Below are 20,070 nucleotides of genomic sequence, written 5' to 3' on the forward strand. Positions count from 1 at the left end.
ATGATTTTGTTTAAAATAATGAAAATGTTAGAAAGTTTTAGAAAAGTTGTTTTACTGTTGCTATAACACTCTACCATGGAAAGTTTTAGACATTGTTCCACCTAGGTTTAAATGTCAATTTTAATATGATATGATAACATGTTGTGCTTTTTCAATTTATTCAGCTTTATGAATAAAAAAATTGAAAATTATACTAATGAATTATTATACAAAGCTATCAGTTTATAACAGTTTACCACAATGGTAAGAGGGATGCGAGATTTCGTCACTATGACGTCAGTTTCCGCTGTAAATCAGTGAGGAAATCAGGTAATTAACATCTTATGCTAACTAGCGAATCTGACATTTAATATGGAAAGTACTGGTTAGTCTACACAGATATAGAATTCGGGTATGACTTGATATTTATTCACCACAGCATTCGTAAACGTTTCTGAGGAATTATAACTGGAATCTTTAGAGTTAGCTTAAAATCTCCCCAACTTAACTTGACGTTGTTATCTGTTTATCGAGCTAGCTACTTAAAACCAGATTACATCATGTAACTGAAAATAATAATAATTGTGTCGTTTCATTTCATAATAATATTTCAAATATTTATGAACAGTAAACACCTATGTTTTAATTTGGATAAAAGAAGCACTTTGAATGACAATCCCATGTCTCAACAATACCCATTGAACGTGCCTAACGTAACGTTATTTGAAAAGCCCAGAGGCACATCGCATGTTTGACCATCATGTGTGTGTTATGATTATTCCCTAAAGTCTGTCTAGATTGTGAGACTGAGGTATTAGACACAGCTAGAGTCATGTCATTGTGCTGAAATACAGAAAAATGTCTCACTGGATCTGCTGTAACTCATGCTTCATGCCATCTGGATCTGAACGTCAACTAGCTGTTTCAAACTGCGGCCACATCATCTGTAATGTTTGCTTTCAGAGAGGTAGTTTACTTTGTTTACAAAACACACTGTATGCTGAGACTGAATTTATTAAAATTGTTTCTACATATTAATATGTTTCTACATTAACTGCAGCTGCTGTTAGCTAATTATTGTAATTGTAGTTGGAGTTAATCTAATGCCTATTCCTATTAGAATTATCAGATCATTTTGCTTTGAATTATAGGATTGAAGTGGCAAAACTACTGTTTAACAAATGAAATATGTAAATATAGTTCCGTCTGCTGGACATAATACGGTACTACATGGTGCTTGTATTTCTAACAGGAAAGCAAGGTGTGTGTCTTATTTGCAAAGCAAAGTGTCAGATCTCCCCACTGTCTGATAAAGTAAGTTACAATACTTGTTAATCAAACACATTTATCATATCATTTAGTTTAGTTTGTTTAATTATGGCCCTAATCTGTGCATTATATTTTTACAGAGCAGCTCAGAAGTTCAGGCACTTTTTTCAGATTTAAACACAGTTGCTGTCAAGTGCTTCTCAGAGATAAGCAAGGTAATCGTAACTACATTGCCGCTATGTGGATCCAACATGAATGATGACAACATTTATTTAGTGCTTTATTATGTATTGCTGTACACCCAAAGCAGTATAGTGTCCCCCCAACACTATACTGGGGCATTAGGACCCATACAGACCACAGAGTGAGCACCCCTTGCTGGTCTCACTAACACCACTTCCAGCAGCAACAATGTTTTTGCTGGAGGTCTTCCATCCTGGTACTGACCGGGCTCTGACCTGCTCAGCTTCAGTGGGCAACTAGTCTTGGGCTACAGGGTGACATGGCTGCTTGCCAAAAGATGTCTTCAGAAAAACCTGCACCCCATATGCATAGCTACAATAACCTTTATAACCTGAAAATGTATCCAAGACACATTTTTAAAAAATATACTTTAATAATGCTGGGTTTTCAACCCAAAATGCTATAGTTTTTTTTCACCCATTACTGAGTTGAGAGTTTGTCCCTTTTTGATCCAACACTGGGTTGAAAATAACCCAGCATTTTTTGTGCATATGTTGTGCTTCAAGAGAAAATTGTTTTCTTATAAGGATTTTCTATCGGGGAAAACACTTGAGCGTGAGTGCTTTGCTATCATTTTCTGGTCTTATGCTTACCTGTACATGTGCTTTATTAATGATATATTTACTAAATTACATATTTTAATCTCAATGTGGTATGCCTAGAGTAAGTCATGTAACACATTCTCTATAGGAAAACATAAAACCTTATTTGTTACTTAATCGCCCGTCCACAGTATGCTCAAATATACTGAATTTGGTCTTTTAATATCACTGTATTAAAAAAAAATCTGGACCGCATCCCCCTGTTTTCAACCACTGCTCATATCATCTCACACAGACCTTATCCTTTCTGTGTAGGTCTTACAATTCCAGACAAGACATCAGAAAAGATTACTGGCCCACTATCAGCAGAAGGTGATATGACAACAATAATATGACAACAAACCTTATTTCTTTAAAATATTAGATTTGTAATTTGATTTATTCATTAAAACATTAATTTCTTATTCATCCTAAGAAACATGCTTTAAAAAAAATACTGATTGAATGAATTGTTAAAACACTTTACCAAAGGTTGAGAGAATGCAGGAGACTGGGCTGAAAATGCAGCAAGAGATGCAGCAAGAAATGCAGAGAATGTCAAAGTAAGGATGAATAATAGGTGGGGTGGGCAATAAAATCACAATCTTATGTCACAGTAATACTACTGTATATCACAATTATGCAGTGCAATGTAGTTCTATACATTTTCTTTATGTTTTACAGAAAAATTACAGAACAGAAAGCCTATATTTTAAAGTTAGAAATGACTCTTCAACATCAAAGGTATCCCTGCCTAAATGTCTAAATTAGAAATGAAATATAAAATTGTCCAAGAAAAGGTAAAATACAGTATACAGTAAAATGTTACTTAGCATACAGTATGTTATGCATCTTTTGCTTTTTTTCTTCAGTTCAAGACTGACATCACAGGCCAATCTACATTCAGCAAGTCATTTGAGTACAAGTATGTTTCAATTGTCATTTTCATGCAGTTCTTTTTTGTTTTTTGTATGAAAAATCTTAAATGTATAGTACACACAGTATGTGCAGTATTGCCTTAGCGCAAAGTATTTCAATTGTGTTGTCACTCTCTACTTAACTTGTTTTTTTGTCCCAGTAAGTCTGAAATAGATCCATTTCATTTTAAAGGACTCTCGCTCTGTTTATTTCAGCTTCCCCTGTTACAAATATTCCCTATTCTTCTCCACTTTCAAAGTCACGGAAGTTATCTGCTTCCAGCTTGTGAGTATGGCTTTCTACAAGACATTTTCTGATAAATTACATATGACAGCTACACTGATGTGACAGAGCACAAACATATCTGTGATGGTCCTTTTAAAAAAACATAAACATCCTCTTGCAAATGTCTGTGAAATTCTATCTGTTAGATCGGATTTTTTTTTTCAAACTAGTCTGTGACTGGATATTTTGTTCCACATAATTTCTCTTTGGGTGTTTTCTCAGAGCCGAAGGCATAGAGATCAACACCAGGGGGCTCTCTCACAAAGTATACTTTTTCTTGTGTGATTCATAAATTGCCTGTCTAAGTTCATTTGTTATAAAAGCTACTTTTGCTGAGCTATAAAGGTCTTTTTCTCAATCTAGCCAGGCACTTCGGGTAGAATTAGTCTCATAAGCTCACAGCAGGATGGACGAATAGGTTTGTCAGCACTGCAGATCCAGTGTTTTACTGTTTTTCATATTTTTATGCTTGTTGGATAACCTGATCAAAAATTATATATGAAGAGCCCTTTTCCAAAACGCTATAAATCCATTTTAATAGTTTTCATGGATTTTTTTTTTACCTAGACCCATACATTTTATCAATATTCAATTTATCCTGTTAAAAATGGTCTGTTGGCTCAGTCTGAACATGTTAAACAATGAATGTTAAATGAAACAACAATATTGTGGATTTTTTTTTTCAAAACGCTACAAATCCATCCTTTTTTTCCAAACAAAGTTGCTTTCTTTCTTTTTAAAAACAAACAAACAAGAGAACATGAAACATATGACATCAGGGACTTATACTGTAAATTAATATAAATCCAAATGCATGAAATAAATAACAGCCAAATAAAATAAATAGTAACAAACTAAATAGTAAAATAAAATAAATATTTTCAATTTCATGTTTCAAGATTTTCCACCACATACAACAAATAATTTAGAATAACACATACAAATACCACTAACGAGCGAATTCTGATTGGTCGAGAGGACATATCGCATTTAGGCTAAAAACAGGTTTGGGACTTATAGCGTTTTGGAAAGAAACTGCATCTTGCAGTACATTTTAAACAAGGAAATATAGCGATTTGGCATGAAATATTGATGGAGCAGTGAATAGGTTTAGTACACAGCAAAATGGCATGACAAACTCATTCTTTTTTAAATTTGGCATTTAATGCGTTTTGCAAAGGAGCTCTTCATATGTTCTGTAATGTAGGATTGGACATTTTCCAATCAGTTTTGCAGTTGCATATTAAAGCGTCAAACACACATCAAAACTCACTATTCTTCTAAACTAAAAAGTGGTGAAAGTCATTAAGGATGCAGAGTTAATTACTTAGTATTACATAATGTTCTTATCTGCATTTATCGAAAAAATGAATAGACAGATACTTATTTTACAGTGATATCAAAGATCCTTTTATACAGTCTTGCCTTGTCATATACTTTGTTCTGTAATGAATGGTCTCCTCCATTTAGGTTCAGTACCTCACCGAGCATCCAGTCAGAGCACTATGGGTAGCCATTCAGTACCATTCAGTGCCACTGTCAGGTATTTCTTCCACTAAAGAATGACTCCACTGTGTTATATACTGGAAAACCACTCTATCTTAGGATGGACGCCCGGAGTAACATGAGAAGTATCTCTTGCAGTAGGGAATTCTCAAGTGGTCTACGGGACCCTGTGATGAGTCCATCCCATAATATGGCCTACCGCAGAGAGTCGCCATGGGAGACGCCTGTGTTCAAACTGCCCTCAGCTTACAAATACCCTTCTGTGTCTTCTCTCGGACCCCCACCATAACATCCATTCCAAAGCCAAAACAGTTTATCGTATGTCATAATATAATTTGATGTCACAAAGTTGGGCTATTTGAACTCAGTTTTGCGGTGATGCTGTAAATAGTAAATGTTTTTAGTAAAAGACATCAGGCTAATTACTTATGTAACCATCTGTTGCACGAAATAATCACAGCCATGGCCTGTAATAGACTCGTATGATGGTGCAATGCATTAAAGCAGCCTCTATGTGTGAAACATTGGACATCTGTGCTCTTGTTTCCATAAATGTTTCTATGTATTGTCATAATTGATCACAGACCTATCTTAATTGGTTTGCGAGTGTGAATTTTAATACGACTTTTCTTGCATGACTCACGTTGTGTGAGCAGCATGTGCTGTTAATCACATCCAGTGTGTTCTCTGCTCTGTATTTTTCCTCTGTGCGCTGATGACATTTTACTGAGGTGTTCATACCTTGTTCACGTTGATTAAAATAGTGGATATGATGTCCTAAACGTTTTAGAGTTTGTTCAGGATTTTTTTAAATGAACAAATGTATCTTGGTTATATTTTCTTGGGTTGTGTAATCAAATTCTGTCTAAAAACAGTTTGAAACGAAAAAGCAAACTAAATGGTTTAGCCAATACAATCTCATGGCAATTAATAACTATTTGATATGGTGGATGATTTGTGTGAATTCATACATTCTTCATAGAATTAGACAAAATAGTTGTGAATTCCAGTTGTCTGCAGCACATTGTACAGCACAATGTGGTAAACTGGCTCAAATCAAGAGAATACATGAATTTTCTATGGCATTATGGTGTTTGGTAGATATGGCTCAGGTATTTTCATTTAAAGGCTATGCTTGTTTCAAGCTGATTTCATGTCTGTTCGACTGAATCTATAATGTCATGATTCTGAATGAGGGGCTCAATTAGCGTATTACTTAGGCCCAGAGGGTCGTTCAACCCACTTATTCTAAAATCAATAGATACATTACTAATAAAGCAAACATGATGTTCCACACAACAGTACGTAAAAAAAATATATTTGTAAGTCCGGACGACTAAAGTCTTAGAACTCTTATTAGCACAAGAGCTAAATGATTTCCAGCACCTTCAAAGCCAGTTACTCATACATCCTCATACATCTTAAAGCTGCATACAGGAAGATTAGATGAACACGTGCCATAGTACTTTGTAAATCTTGTGACAGCATAAAGTGTGTAGTGAAAGAAGAGATGTTTATACCTTTAGGGCCTAGTGTGATCAAAAGACAGCAGAGATTGTTCTAGGGTCATATCTGCCATGTTACTTAAGCCGTCATGAGAAAGACGACACAATTACACACAAGTACAACTTTAACATGTTGGCCTTTGATTTGCATTTGAATGTTTGAGGGGGAAAAGACAGAGATAAACTGCAGTTGTCAAAAATCAAATGTGGATGTGATCAAACCGTGTCCATTTCGTAACCACTGTTTTTTATGAGGTTGTATAATTCTTATAAACCTATCAGAAGGAGAAGCCACAGATGACATGAGATCTGATTATCATCTAAATTTATTCTCCTACACATCAGTAAAATTAAACAAAGAACAAATGAAAACTTGCTTTGGTCACATCTGCGTCTCAGTTATTTCTCCTGAGAAAAGACATTTCTCACACATTTCTTCATTAGAATTTTAGAACAGATCTCAACAATAACACAAACTGAGCTCAGATTTGTCAAATCTGCAATCAAAAGTCTATATTGTCTATATCTCAGTATGAAGTTGAGATTTGAAACATTATCATAACATTTACCCAAATGTACAATTTGTACCTACTCAATCTACACCGTTAATGGCATCACAAAATAGGGGCTAAAACAAGAGTTCAAATTCAAACTGATGAGCAACCTCATAAAATAGTTACGAAATGCCATGACATTGTGTTGAGTCACAACCACCTAGTCGACGCATATTAACTGATTCTAACACCCTAGAAACAAGTAAACAACCATTTTTATGGTTACCTATACCTTAACCCACCAAAAGCTTGATGGCTGATTTCAGCTCTTGCAGTTTAATCTCATTTGAAATTGTTTCAATGAATAAATTCAATGTGAATCGTACAATTATTCGAAAGAAGATGGTAATAAAGTGAATTAGGTGTTGTAAATTTAAATGAATCACCCTGTAAAATAGTAACGAATTGCCATGATATATAGTGGTGGCAAGTCCCCCAGCCTGGTCACAGGTGTAAGCAAGCTGGTTTTAGAGAAATTTTGAACACTTTTTCTGCTGCTCAAACCAGCAGAAGCTTTGGGGGATAGGAGGAGCAGTTTAAACCTGGTGTTCATGTTTTTGTTGCCCCAATGTTTGCGGCTAATTCACAGCATTATTAGTTTTTGAAAACAAAATGGCCCAAAAATGGATGTACTGTAAAAATAGATTACAGATGTTTACTTGGTCTAAATTACAGGCAACATATTTAAGCATAGGGTAATATTTAGGTAGGATTTATCACATTTATGAAAAAACTGTACCAAAACAGCAAAATCTGAAATGTGTAAATCAAATTTACTTTTATTGAATGAACATAAATGTCTAAATGTCTGTGGCTGAACAAATTAATTACATCATTTTTTGTAAACATTGAGAACAAGTCCTCCAGACCCAACCACCACAAAGGGTTAAAACAGCTTGGTTTTAGCAGTTTTCTTTTCAGCAGGGTAGCAATCACATAGCAATGGGATGAAAACTAGCCAGTTTTGCACGGACACGCACCACTCGCTGAATTTTCTTCAGAAAATGTGAATGTAAAAATCTGTTTAATCAATGACTTCAATTTGTAATAAAAGAGCCTCACTGATCCAGGAAGTGGATCATTTCTGCTTAGGCCTACTGACTGAAGATGGTGCATATCATAAACGTAATCTTGCGCAATTTGCCACGCACCTACGCATCACTTCACATTACGCATCTTTCTACTCCACTTTTAATAGTCTGTGTTTCCTCTGCACATTTAGCGTTTGCTCTTGTTATAGCACATCTGGTTGCCGTTTTCTCCTGATGTGGTGCTGTACACTCGTATGGGGCACTGTGAGCGTGCGTGTGTGTGTTTACAATAATCACTTCCCACAATTACTACAACAGAAGGAAAAAAATTGTTGGATGGAGTTAAGTTTCCAGGCTGCTCACCTCTTTGGAATGTGAAAGAAAATTCACAAAAATTCACAAAACCACACCGGTGAGCACAGTCCTAGTTTGAGGACTTCAACGCTTCTTGAAACTACACAATGGCAGGATTGAATATGATTTTTTTGTGCTGTTTTTCAGGTTAAGGGTTCAAACCCAGAAACCTGTAGGGGAAGCTTAAGGGGCCACGTGTGAGGTGGGGTATGAATGTTATAATAGGTACATCTGAGATACTGCCACATACACCTGGAACTCATTAGCCGTACATGTGCAGAGAAACAGACTATTATGTTGGCAAGGGCTCACCTCTCTCTAACTCAATCTTCATGTGTAGATTTCTACAACTACAATCTCACACAGTTAATGCGACAACTGTGTACCTGTGACAGTCAATGTTCCAAAGCCTTACCAAATGAAATGTCCACTGAAATGTTGGTGGTTCGGCGTGTTTCATTACATCACCGCAAATGAAGTGGTTGGGTTTCATATGGCAACTTCAGTTTGACAAAACCCTGAAACGGCCATAATTGAATGCTTACATATGTGCAGTGGAAAGATTGAACAGCAGCTTAATTGTGTTGTACAGATGTTGAGGACACATTTTGCGCTTCATTAAAAGACATGGAGTTGTGTAATTCTGCCATTGGGATGAAGTTATGGTTGACATTGGATGCCAGTCAGATTAAATGTCAGGGTCAACCAGTGAAACTAAGATGTTTCACCCCTACAAAAAGAGGTAGAGATGGAATAGCAAATGTGGAGTGATGATATCAGATAGTAAGACCATTGTTTCTGATATAAGTCATAGTCGAAGTGGTTGGTTCAGATCAAAATCCCTTCTTAATAATTTAGTTTTCTGGCACAGTCAGCATTCAAAACAAAAGCACAAGCAGATTACAGTAAGCATAGTGTTTTGTTTGCAAATATCCAACAAACATCACATTTTTGTATAGCAAACCCGTGTGTACAATGATGAAAGTTTCAAATTTCGAAAACATGGCAAAAAAAAGTGAAAGAAATGAAACTGTCACTCAGTAACCCACAGAAGAAAAAACATCATCAGGGTAGTATGTTAGCAAACACGACACTAAAGTACCACATCAAAGGCTTCAACACATGCAATGAATCACAAGACTGACACACAACATGGCAGCCACCAGCCGGAATAAAAGCAGTGACATCAGGCTGTAATTACAGTGTTATTCTAGCCGAAACACTGCAACGCTCTAATAAATATGGATTTTGTTTTACATTGCTGAATTGGAATATGAATGGAAATGACATGTTGATTTATTTGTGCTGAGCCAGAGTAAACTGAGGGGAATATTTAGATGTAATGCCTGTCAAGAGACAAATGCATTACCGACACAAACATTAGGAAACTGTATGTCAGACACCGTTGAATCACATCATTTAATCCCCTCATGCTTGATACAAACTCGTAAAACCACATGATGATTCTTTATATTTCATGCTACATCATATAGATCAAACACACACAACTCAGCAGTCTAAATTTAAACCCATGCATGGCACTATTTTAGATTCATATACTCTTAAATGTTGTTGGAGCATAAATTACAGCATTATTTGTGTATGTATTTTAATTGTGAAACATATACAGGTTTACAGTGTATTGATGTATCTACTGTACATGCTTTGTAGTAGGGAGTACCAAATATATATTTACGTTTTTAGAAAACTGTAGCCTACCATTTAATGTACACCCTAAACATTTTTTTTGTTTATTTTGAATAATTCACTTAAAAAAAGGATTATCACTATTTGTGGATCAACATACTGTAGATGAATTAATCACTACTGTAGATAATCCATAGGGAAATTTCAACCTCTTAAGTATGTGGCTACATTCTGTATTTTCCTTAAAAAGCATTATATAATAATTTTTACATCTTTATAATAATTTTACTTCACAATAATTCTTTATATATATACTGTCATCTTTGTACAGTGAATGCAATTGTTTTTTTATTTGATGACAATAACAATAACATAAACTAATGTTTATGTTTAACTTTTATTTACTTTGTGCTATAAATTGACTAAATAGCTACTTATTTTTTGTTTACAATTTATGATTAAAATATTAATAGAATTTTTTACTGGTAAAAATGATTTCTTTTATCTTCTGCCCTACCCACAATTGTTTCTCCCCTTCCACCTTTCTTGTCACTCTCATTTGGATTTCATGCATCATGCAGGACATGGCAGGTGATGCACGCATGTGAATGGGGAGCGATTATCATCACTTAGCATATCATGTTCTGCCCGACTGGAAACTCGCCATCTCGTGTGTTTCTTGAGTTGCCCAGTGTGACCGTTTCCAAGAGTATGTCTGTTTTTGTCAAGACGTCCAGCTCCTTACAAGGGGCAAGGTGTGAACAGATAGTATTGTACGTGTGAAATGTGCCCGAACTCTGGGGCTACAGAGGTATTTAAGGTAATTTCCTGTACCACGTCCAGCAAGAGCGAAATTCAGCCCTCGGGTAAGCTGTCATTGTGTCATGCAGCCTGAGAAAAATATAAATCAGACTTCCTTTGTATAGCTCTGGGGTGTACAAATGAGTAGTGCTGCTTAGGCAAGATAAAAAAATAGTTGAGAGTTGGTATACTGATTGCCTAACATTTTGGCCATTTTCTTTACAACTGAGCATCTCAACGGTAATGAATTGATTTATGCTCAGCGGTTCTGACCCCGACATCTTGAATCAGTTTACCAAAAGCAGGTATAATTTATTGATTTATGCTTTTGCTTTTGAAAAAAAGTAAGGCTACATTTATCCCTTTCTGGGCACTTAAAAGTTTAGCTAAATATGTTTTGGTCACTGCAAACATGTAGTCTATTTTTGTGAAATAACTTTTAAACATATAGTGTTTGTTAATATCACTTATAAAGATTACAATAGCTTTACTTCAGAAAAACATAATGGTTCCTATTAGAACATTGATCAATACACTAAAAAACATGGTTACTTATCTATTATTATAAAAAGGTTACTTTTCCTATACAATGTATTAACATTTAGCCTGCCTAAAAGTACAGTTGCTGAAAATCAGGAAATGTATGCAAAAAACAGGAGCAAATTAAAAAACCCAGCACAATCTCACGGCAAAAACATAACTATTACGAAAATGTATGATCTTATCCGTAAATTTTTGTACAAATTGCTTATGCACCAGTGACGTTAGGTTTTGGGGAGAGGTTAGGGTTGGGCCTTCAGTATTGCTTTTTTCTAGTTATTATATGTTTTTGGATGATTCTCAACGTACAAATTCATTAAAAAAAGCCCCCTCGTAAAACAGTTACAAATTCCTGTGAGATCAGGTTGGAAAACATCATCTGTTTAACAACACATGATTTAAAAGTACTCATACTGTTCGTATCAAGACAAAAAAACACAATAACAAATATTTTGCCTAAAAAAGGGCGAAATATAATATTGTTTTGGAAATATGTTTATTATGGTTTGTTGTAGTTTATTGAACATCAAGCACATCCCATCAAGCTCATCAATAGTTGTCTGTGGTACTTGTTGCTAGATGTAATAAAAATTGAAAATTCAATTTCAGAGTGTTTCTGTGTCCGGCTGTGGTGTTGTATTTTTAGAGCATTGCTTTAGCATTTTTAGTTTTTTTTAGTAAATTCAGCTTTGTTGAAATAACAGATCATAAATATCAACGTCCATTTTCAACAGTCATAAATTGATCCCATCAACTAGTAATACTTGACACATCTGTGATTAATGATAATTTAATTCTGAAAGTGGGGACAATGCATGCGGTCACAACCTATAGTCCTGTGAGTAATTACAGGAAATAAGTTAAACCATGAGGATGCCCTTGAACGGTCATCTTTTAATGCAAACAATGTGCTGCAACACCTGCCGAACACAATGACAGCACTTCCTCCACGCTCCCTTGAAAACCTCTGGTTTCTTTCAAGATGGTAAAGACAGCGTGTATGAATAAGATCTGTGTGAATTCCTGTCTTTTTGTGCCCCTAATTTACCCTCACCAGATAAGCATCTGTGTTATAGTTTGGTGGTTTCAAAACGTCTGTTGAAACTTCAGAGGTGGTCTGAGGGATGAAGATGAACAGGTAAGGGTTGAAAACACTAGTACGATCGAGCACTCGCACAGATGTCCCACATGCAAGTGGCTTTGATGACCCCGATTTCATCCCAGGCTTTCATGATGTCAGCAGGGCTGAAGAAAGATTCCTTTCCTCTAAGTCAGCTCGGCAGGATGTGTAAAGAAAGACAGAAAGACAACACCGAGATTAAGCTGCTTTTGTCATGGTTCTGTGGCGGACTTTAAAAGCCTTGGCTCTGGTCCCATCTTGCAGACACGTTTTTGTCTCTCTGCATCCCTCTTTTTGTAAGCAGGGTAAACATTTAAGGAAAACCTCTGGAAACCTGTTTTCAGAGCGGAGGGGGTGTTTTTCATTTTTACTCTTTCAGACAGCCACTTTGTTGTCAGGCGGGCCATTGTGGCTGTTTGAAAAAAATGAAGTAAAGCAAACAGAGGCTTCATTCTTTGAAAAGAACAGCCAGGTATTCCCAGGTGTTGGCCTTGCAGACGCTCAGGAGTTTCAGAGGCTCAAAGACACTCACTAGTTGCTACATGAAGATTTCTTCAATAAAAAGAAAGTAGAGAATGAAGCAATGTTTTGAAACACCGGTAGTGCTTTGGTTAATGTTCGGAAGCTTCCTGGTTACGCCATGACCTTTTGTGATCTTGGTGACTCTCCTAAAAACTCTGTAGAAATTGAAAACGAGATTGTAACACTTTTCATGAAAGCTTTGTGTATACATATTTATAAAGGTGTTTTACATTAATATTTGATCAACTGTACATCACTTAAACAAAGCTGAAGCTAAAAAAAAGCAAAAACTGAACTTGTTTTTGCAATCAATACAGTGCTCAAAAATGACATGCTTATAGAAGAGGTTGATTCATTAGTATAATTTAGCTATTCTTGTCCTACTCTATAATCTGTGTTAAACTGTTAACCATGACCAAGATTTGATAAATTTGTCAAAATGACGCTCCACATTAGAACACAAAACACTAGTGAACAAATACTTCATTATTTTATGACAATGATAAAATGATTTTAATATTTCAAAGTGACAAACATATATTTTGAACATAAAAACAGGCCAGACTGTACAAGATTGTCCATACAAAGATAACTAATTACGACCATTGTGTTATTTCTTTCAACAGCACATATAAATATTACACTTGATATATGCTACATAGCTCACATTGCAGCTAAGATGCTATGTTCACTCTTTTTTGGTTTAAAACATCTAAACAATGCCCAATTGAAAGCAATCCAAATATTGCTTACAAATAAATTAAATTAACAAGGTTTCCTTTTTTGGGTTACTATGAATTTTTTTAAAACACTTCGATGCCGAAGTGCCAAACAGATGTCTAGGCTAAGTGCATTCCTGTCTTGCCGGATTGCTTTTAGCATTGACCATCACGGTTAACACAGATGTCAAATGCACAGAAAATGCACGATATGTCTGAGTTATAGTCTAAATTTTTTTTTTAAACTCAGTTCTATTCTGTAAATATTAAAGGGGAGCCATTACATAAGCAGTCAAAGGCATTTATACAGTCTTCATTATAGTGGTCAAACTTATGAAAAATTACATCCCTCCCAAACGCACCAATAAAGGCCATAGAGGAACAATGGGATTTCAGTACCTCAGGTCATTCAGAGTAGGCCCTGAAAATAATAGCACAAGGTAATGAGAAACATAAGAAACCCGTTGCCAGAACTTGCAATGCCAAAATCTCTCAAACGTATCTTGAGACACGATATAACAATAGATCAGAATATTCTCCTTTTCCATAAAGTGGAATTAAGCTACAATTAGGCAGAAAACTAGGGAGAACTTTGACCGATTGAAACTACACCATGTCTTATTATGAAAGAAAAACTCAATACCTGCAAACTATACAAAAACATAAATATGTATATGTCCTCATGCATGAAAGTCTCAAAAGAACCAGTGGCGATCCAAGATTCAGTTTTGGCAAAACTATGTTTCACTTAGATTTGGTGTTAAACAATGCAAACGTTTTGGCCCTTTCACAGGCTTTTTTGCAAAAAAAAATGTGTTCATGTAACTTAATAACAGTAAAAGACAGATGAACTAAAACTGAAACATGTTGAGGAGACAATAAATTCACTCAATTCAGTTAATTCTCTATATGAACAATGTGTTTTGTTGTAAATGGTTTATCATTTCAAAAGACTCAGAAATCATTGCTTGTTTGTTCGCCTTGCCCTTGTCCACCCCACTGTTCACAATGTCTTTGGGCTCCGATTCAGCACAAGGGATTGGTTAGACTGTAACAACACGGCTCAATTGTCTTTCCATTCTCCAGATTCTGAAAATAAATGTTTGTTTGAGACAGCCCTGCCCACACTGGCCACGCTGCACTATTTTGGGTTACAGACTGCCATATTGGGTACAAAAACTCTGACAAAATAAGCAAAGGAACCAGAACCGGTTTCTTGTTCAAGGACCGTAACTAGGAAGGCTTCTGAACGTGCAGACAAGGGCTAACATTGGTAGTGGATGTGTTGATGCTGGTGAATTTTTCCATCCACATGCGAGTGGGTGTGTGTATGAATGTCTGAGTACATCTTTGGGTAGACTTTAGGAGCAGCTTGGGCCAGTAACAGCTGCTGTTGCTGTGCTACGTACTCCTCATATGTGATAGAGCCGATGCAGTCTTTATCGGCGGGGGAGAGGGCTCGCTCTCTGTGCTGTTGCCGGTGGCCATTGGGTAAGGTCTGGGCTGAGATTATTGCTCCTGAAGAACAATGCTTCTTGGACTGGCAGAACCAGAGGAGGACAGTTCCCAGAATGAAGACCACTCCGGCAGGGATACCGATAATGACGGGCCAGGGTAGACTGGGAGGCAGCACAGATGGGATTGGAGGAAATGGTGGCTTTGGATCTGAAATTTAGAAATAGAAAAGTATTGAGATCTACAATTTTTTTACAAAAGTCTTTAAGGTACGGTGGCACAATCAATATAACAAATGTACAGTTATGCATGTTAATGACAATGACATTAACATTATAAGTGAACTTGAGGGAAAAAAGTCAACAAAAGTAGGAAAGTAGAATGACACTGACCAGGCAGCACTGTAAGGTAGGCACTGCGGAAGCTGTAACCCATGGTATTGGCCCCTAAGCAAATATACATGCCAGCATCCTCCTCCTTAGCCCGGGTGATAAGTAGCTTGTTTAAATAGGAGCCGTCCGGTCGTGACCATACTTCACCGGTGGGCAAAACAACAAAGCGATGGTCTCCAACCTCAATGGTGGAGTTGTACTTGCTCTCGTCAACGGGTTCAACCCTTTTTAACCACTGGATAACCGGCTTGACGTCGCTGCGCACTTTGCACTGGAAAGACGTGGTGCCACCATAGTCTATAGTAGTGTTAACTGGATGAGTGCCAGTCAAAATTGGCTTGGAATTTGTGCGCTCTGTAATGAAATAAAGATAAAATGTTATTTAAATAGTAATCTGGATATAATGCAGTTATGGGTTTAATATGTTTAGATTGCCTTTTCTCTTTTTTCATAGAAATTGTTAGAACATTTCAAGATTTTTAACATTTGAACAATGTCACAAATCATTCTTCTAACAGCAAGATTAATTAATTTCGCCCATGTGCTGCCTTTGGGGTCGTTGGGATGTGGTTTTAAAGTTAACAGACACAGCTGGGACTTAATATGTAGCAGATAGCAAATGAGTTGGATAAAATCTGTCTTTTCAGGCTTCGACTGGATTTACTACCAAATGGTAAACTATCTAACTATATTCAAAGCAGGCTGTTCACTCAAATGGTACTTGATCAATCCTGACAACCAAAACTCTAAACTAGAATCTTTTCAAAGATTTTCTTTAGTTTCTATTTGCTCTCATTAAATTGTGTTTTATGTAAATATTGTTTGTGAAGAACGATGCCACAGCTTTTACTTGCTCTACTGAAATAAAAGTTAAATATACCTTTAAAGCCTACTACAAAGTTTACAGCTTAAAGTTTCCATGTGTTAAGACCACTGATGTTGTTTGTAAAGCATGAGACAGGAAGATTATTCCCAACACTATGCTTTGAGGGCATGCCAAACAGCTGTTAAACTCCCCTGAACAGCACCTCAGCTATGAGAGAAATCATGTTAAACTGTCTCTTAAACTGTTGATGCATATACGACACATATAAGTAAGGCATCAAAAGGTGCATCGCATTCCAGAAGAACATCAAAGAGATGTGCTGAATGACTCACGGATGACTTCCACTTTATAGGTGGCGTTGATCTCCCCGGCGCGGTTGGACACATGGCAGGTGTATTTGCCGCTGTGCTCGGGCGTGAGGTTCTTCAGACTGAGGGTCCACTTCTTCTTCCGGCCCTCGCCCACCTCCTCAGGTGTCAGCGGCCTGCTGTCCTTCAGCCACATGATGTCAGGTCTGGGGTTGCCGCTTGCGGTGCACTTGAGCCGGACAGAGCTCCCCACCGGCCGTGCGATCACACGCTTTCTCATTTTAGCCGGCTGTGTGAAGCGGGGGCGCACTACAATGACAGGAAAAATATATAAAAAAATGATTAGTAAAATTATTACTATATATAAATATACATGTATCTATCCTACAAGAAGTTTTACTTATGATTCTGTGATTGGTGGAATTGTTTTTAAATTCAACCAGTTACATGCAATTTTGCTTTATTTAGCGATCCTTGTCTAATATTGTGAAGTATAGCAGCACCCAAGTTTTGTAATAGGAATGCCACAAAACGCATTTCTAGAGTAAAGAGTTGAAATAAATTATTGCCAATTGACTCATTTAATGCACATATAACACGTATTACATTACAATGAAAATAATCCATAAAGGAGCTGACATGGGATTCTTCTGTGGGCAGAAGTATTGAGTAAAGCACCACACTGTGAGGGCAATCCGACAAAGCAAACAGCTGTAGCTTAACTCTATACTGTAGTTCCCTGCTGGCCGCTCACAGTAGAATCTGAACAAACAAACCAAAAGCAAATAAAACAGTGAACAAAGCTTCTCCCACTAGAAGCCTTAACAACTGTGATGCTTCACAGCAGAAAAAGAAGCAGGTCAGGCCCTTGTTAAAAACTGCTGAGTTTTGCACTCGGCAATTTAAGAAATGACAGTAACAACAACAATACCATACAGCTCAGTTATTCACACAGGTTTACATATAGTGATGTTACAAAAATTAAATACACTAATTTTACAACTAATTATTTGTACTACCACAATACTTAATGAGGATCTTAGACCGCATGCATGCTGACGCATGTGCGTGCCTGATTGAAGAAAATTTTTAAACATTAATTCCACTGGGTTCATCTTTCTGCTTATATTTCTTGTATTGTATTTGTGCTTCTCCATTTGAGCAAAGTCATTTAAGGGCAATTCCAGGCTAATTGCAACCTAACCATGAAACAATTACCAAAGGTCTTCACCACACTCAGCTCATTCATTTCAATATACAATGGTTCAAATACCCATGTTAGGCTCTTAAGTTTTTTAAATATTTTTCTATTTTTAAAGATGATTTTCAGGAAGTGTCGGAAATTGACACTTCCATAACGGCTCCTGTTCTTCATAAATGTCAACATGAAATATACATGTATTTTTGATGTTCCATAAAAAGCATTTTTTTCTGCAATTGCTTGGTATTATTGCTTTTGGTTTGTGCATTTGAATTCACAGGAATCTTGAGTATGTCGTCTTTTTAAAGAGTTTGTTTTCACGGATCCATAATGCATGTATGTTTCCTCGTCTTAATGGAAACATGTGTATAGACTGATATTTTTCTGATGTCTGGACTCTATCAGCAGGGGTTAGGAAAATAAAAAACTGATGGTTCACGGTAATAAATACATTCTCTGAGAGAATATTAAACTTGAAATGCAATACTAGACTTCATATAACGTTTAATTTTTTCTGGTTGTTGATAATTTTTTGACTGCTTGATTTGAAGATGGCCTGCTTGTTACAGATTTCACTGTTGAGTTTATCAAGCATGTTTAATGGCTTACAGTTTGTTTAAATTCAGATATGGATAGAGTTACATTTAGTAGCATGGTTTTGTAACAAAGACTCTGCTAAACAAACACTGAAAAAGCCAAATACAATATTGAACTAATATACTAGACATGGTTAAATGACAAACCCAAGGACATTCTTAATCCTTGTTTCATGTCTCATACAAGTAGAGTTGGCAATAGGTAACCTGTTTTACAACTTGAAATCTGATTATATGTTCTCTTGTAAATATGTGTTAAATCTTCTGTTACATACTACAGAAATAAAGCCCTTCTTATCACTGAAAGCAAACAGTGTGTTAAACACAGAGGCAGTTAATGAATGCTTGTCTTCACAACAGCATAACATTCTAGCACTGCATCAATTCACACACTCCTCACTGCAATTCTGCTATCCTTGTTCATAGCCCAGCCTTTAAAAGCTGTACCCTCTTCCTTTCAAAATGACGAATGTAATTCATTGTTTAATGCAGGGTTAAAACTGACCTTTAGCCAGAATAAAATGAGTTATCAAATATATGTATCTTATATTGAATTTATCGCTGCTGTCCTTCTGAAACATCTCCATATTTCGTGATTTTTTGTTTTTTCCATAAATCATTATTAGTCATCCTTTATGTTAGCTAATGGGTTTTGCAAATATCCAATAAAAAGTATAAAAAAGTGCATGTCAACTTTGACAAAACAGTATGCAATAAAAGAAAAAGTTCAGTGCGTTTTCCATTTCCTGATAAAGTGCCAATTTGAACATGCACCGTTTCCGAAGGAAGGACAGCGACGATAAGTGTCTTGTAAATAAAATACTTTCCGATACAAAAAGAAGAAGGTCAGGCCTCTGTGAGTTCAGCGGTGCTCTGATATCTCATCAGATTGCAGCATCTGAGGGGAATGTAATGCCCCCCAACCCACCCTGGCAAACACTTCACATAAATAGCCTGCTCTTTGGCTTGTCAAAAGCAATTACCAAAGCAAATACTAGGCTACAGAAGTAGTAGTGTGTGACTTTAGAGAGAGTTTGGCCAAAGGAAGTAGTGAGGGGACTGTTCAAGACTAAAGGACTACCGACTGGTATTAAGGTAGATTCAGCCACATGTGTGCTGAGATTGGGGTTTAATGGGAAATATAGGCTGAGAGACCAAAGTACATCAATCCTTGACCACTTGTCCTCTTCACAGTGCAACACACAAAGACTCTGTCTACACTAGTGCGTTTTCATTTGAAATACATAAATGTACATATTAAAACAAGCAGTACGTTATCCTTGTTCTACTCAAAATTTTGAATACAATGTGAAACTAAAAGTTGTGATTCATGAAAGGCAGCTTATGAAACATCTTGGCAGCTGCAGTGCATATTTTCAGTTACTTTCTGGGCAGCAATTATACATTTTAGGAATGAAGGAGATCAAAGGGGGTCTGAGGACCGTAACACCTTACCCAGTTTTCCCATCAGGTCAGTACTGGAGTACTCGCTTTCACCAGGTGGTCTGGCACCTTCTCTCCCAGCGCTGGAGTCATCTAGAGGGAAAGAGAGGGTGAATGTGCTTTTTACATGTCAAAATAATAATTATATCTAAAATTAGAACAACCCTTCAAGACCTAAACAAAATATACAGCTGTCTCTGACGGATGAGAGAACAAACATGATACTGTTGCTGGAAGCCTTCAAAAGCCAACGTTGTACTTGAGGATTCGAGAGT

At 36.5% G+C, this 20,070-nt stretch overlaps 2 protein-coding genes across 4 annotated transcripts in view; one reads left to right on the forward strand and one right to left on the reverse strand.

The window, feature by feature from the left end:
- The first annotated feature begins 254 nt into the window (after positions 1 to 254).
- On the forward strand, positions 255 to 5,502 carry LOC130438207 (probable E3 SUMO-protein ligase RNF212). Of its 3 annotated transcripts, none has more exons than XM_056770038.1 (13): positions 255 to 309; positions 834 to 946; positions 1,232 to 1,293; positions 1,389 to 1,463; positions 2,349 to 2,405; positions 2,565 to 2,635; positions 2,757 to 2,816; positions 2,945 to 2,997; positions 3,206 to 3,275; positions 3,498 to 3,540; positions 3,639 to 3,693; positions 4,746 to 4,818; positions 4,920 to 5,502. In XM_056770038.1, exons 2-13 carry the CDS (start codon positions 838 to 840, stop codon positions 5,068 to 5,070), a joined length of 879 nt encoding a protein of 292 aa, XP_056626016.1. In that variant the 5' UTR covers positions 255 to 309; positions 834 to 837; the 3' UTR covers positions 5,071 to 5,502. The 3 variants fall into 3 exon arrangements, with proteins under 3 accessions (XP_056626016.1, XP_056626013.1, XP_056626015.1); XM_056770035.1 differs by having other exon boundaries at positions 265 to 309; positions 768 to 946; XM_056770037.1 differs by having other exon boundaries at positions 305 to 391; positions 768 to 946.
- A 7,839-nt stretch (positions 5,503 to 13,341) lies between these two features.
- The window catches only part of fgfrl1a (fibroblast growth factor receptor like 1a), a 48,173-nt gene continuing 41,444 nt past the window's right edge, over positions 13,342 to 20,070 (reverse strand). Inside the window, exons 4-7 of the mRNA XM_056770143.1 lie at positions 19,808 to 19,888; positions 16,580 to 16,864; positions 15,422 to 15,775; positions 13,342 to 15,239 (exon numbers count right to left, since the gene is read on the reverse strand). Coding sequence (XP_056626121.1) covers positions 14,839 to 15,239; positions 15,422 to 15,775; positions 16,580 to 16,864; positions 19,808 to 19,888 — 1,121 coding nt within the window. The 3' untranslated portion in view covers positions 13,342 to 14,838. The remainder of the gene's footprint in view (positions 15,240 to 15,421; positions 15,776 to 16,579; positions 16,865 to 19,807; positions 19,889 to 20,070) is intronic.

This window comes from Triplophysa dalaica, chromosome 16, assembly GCF_015846415.1.
Source record: "Triplophysa dalaica isolate WHDGS20190420 chromosome 16, ASM1584641v1, whole genome shotgun sequence".
NCBI lineage: Eukaryota > Metazoa > Chordata > Actinopteri > Cypriniformes > Nemacheilidae > Triplophysa > Triplophysa dalaica.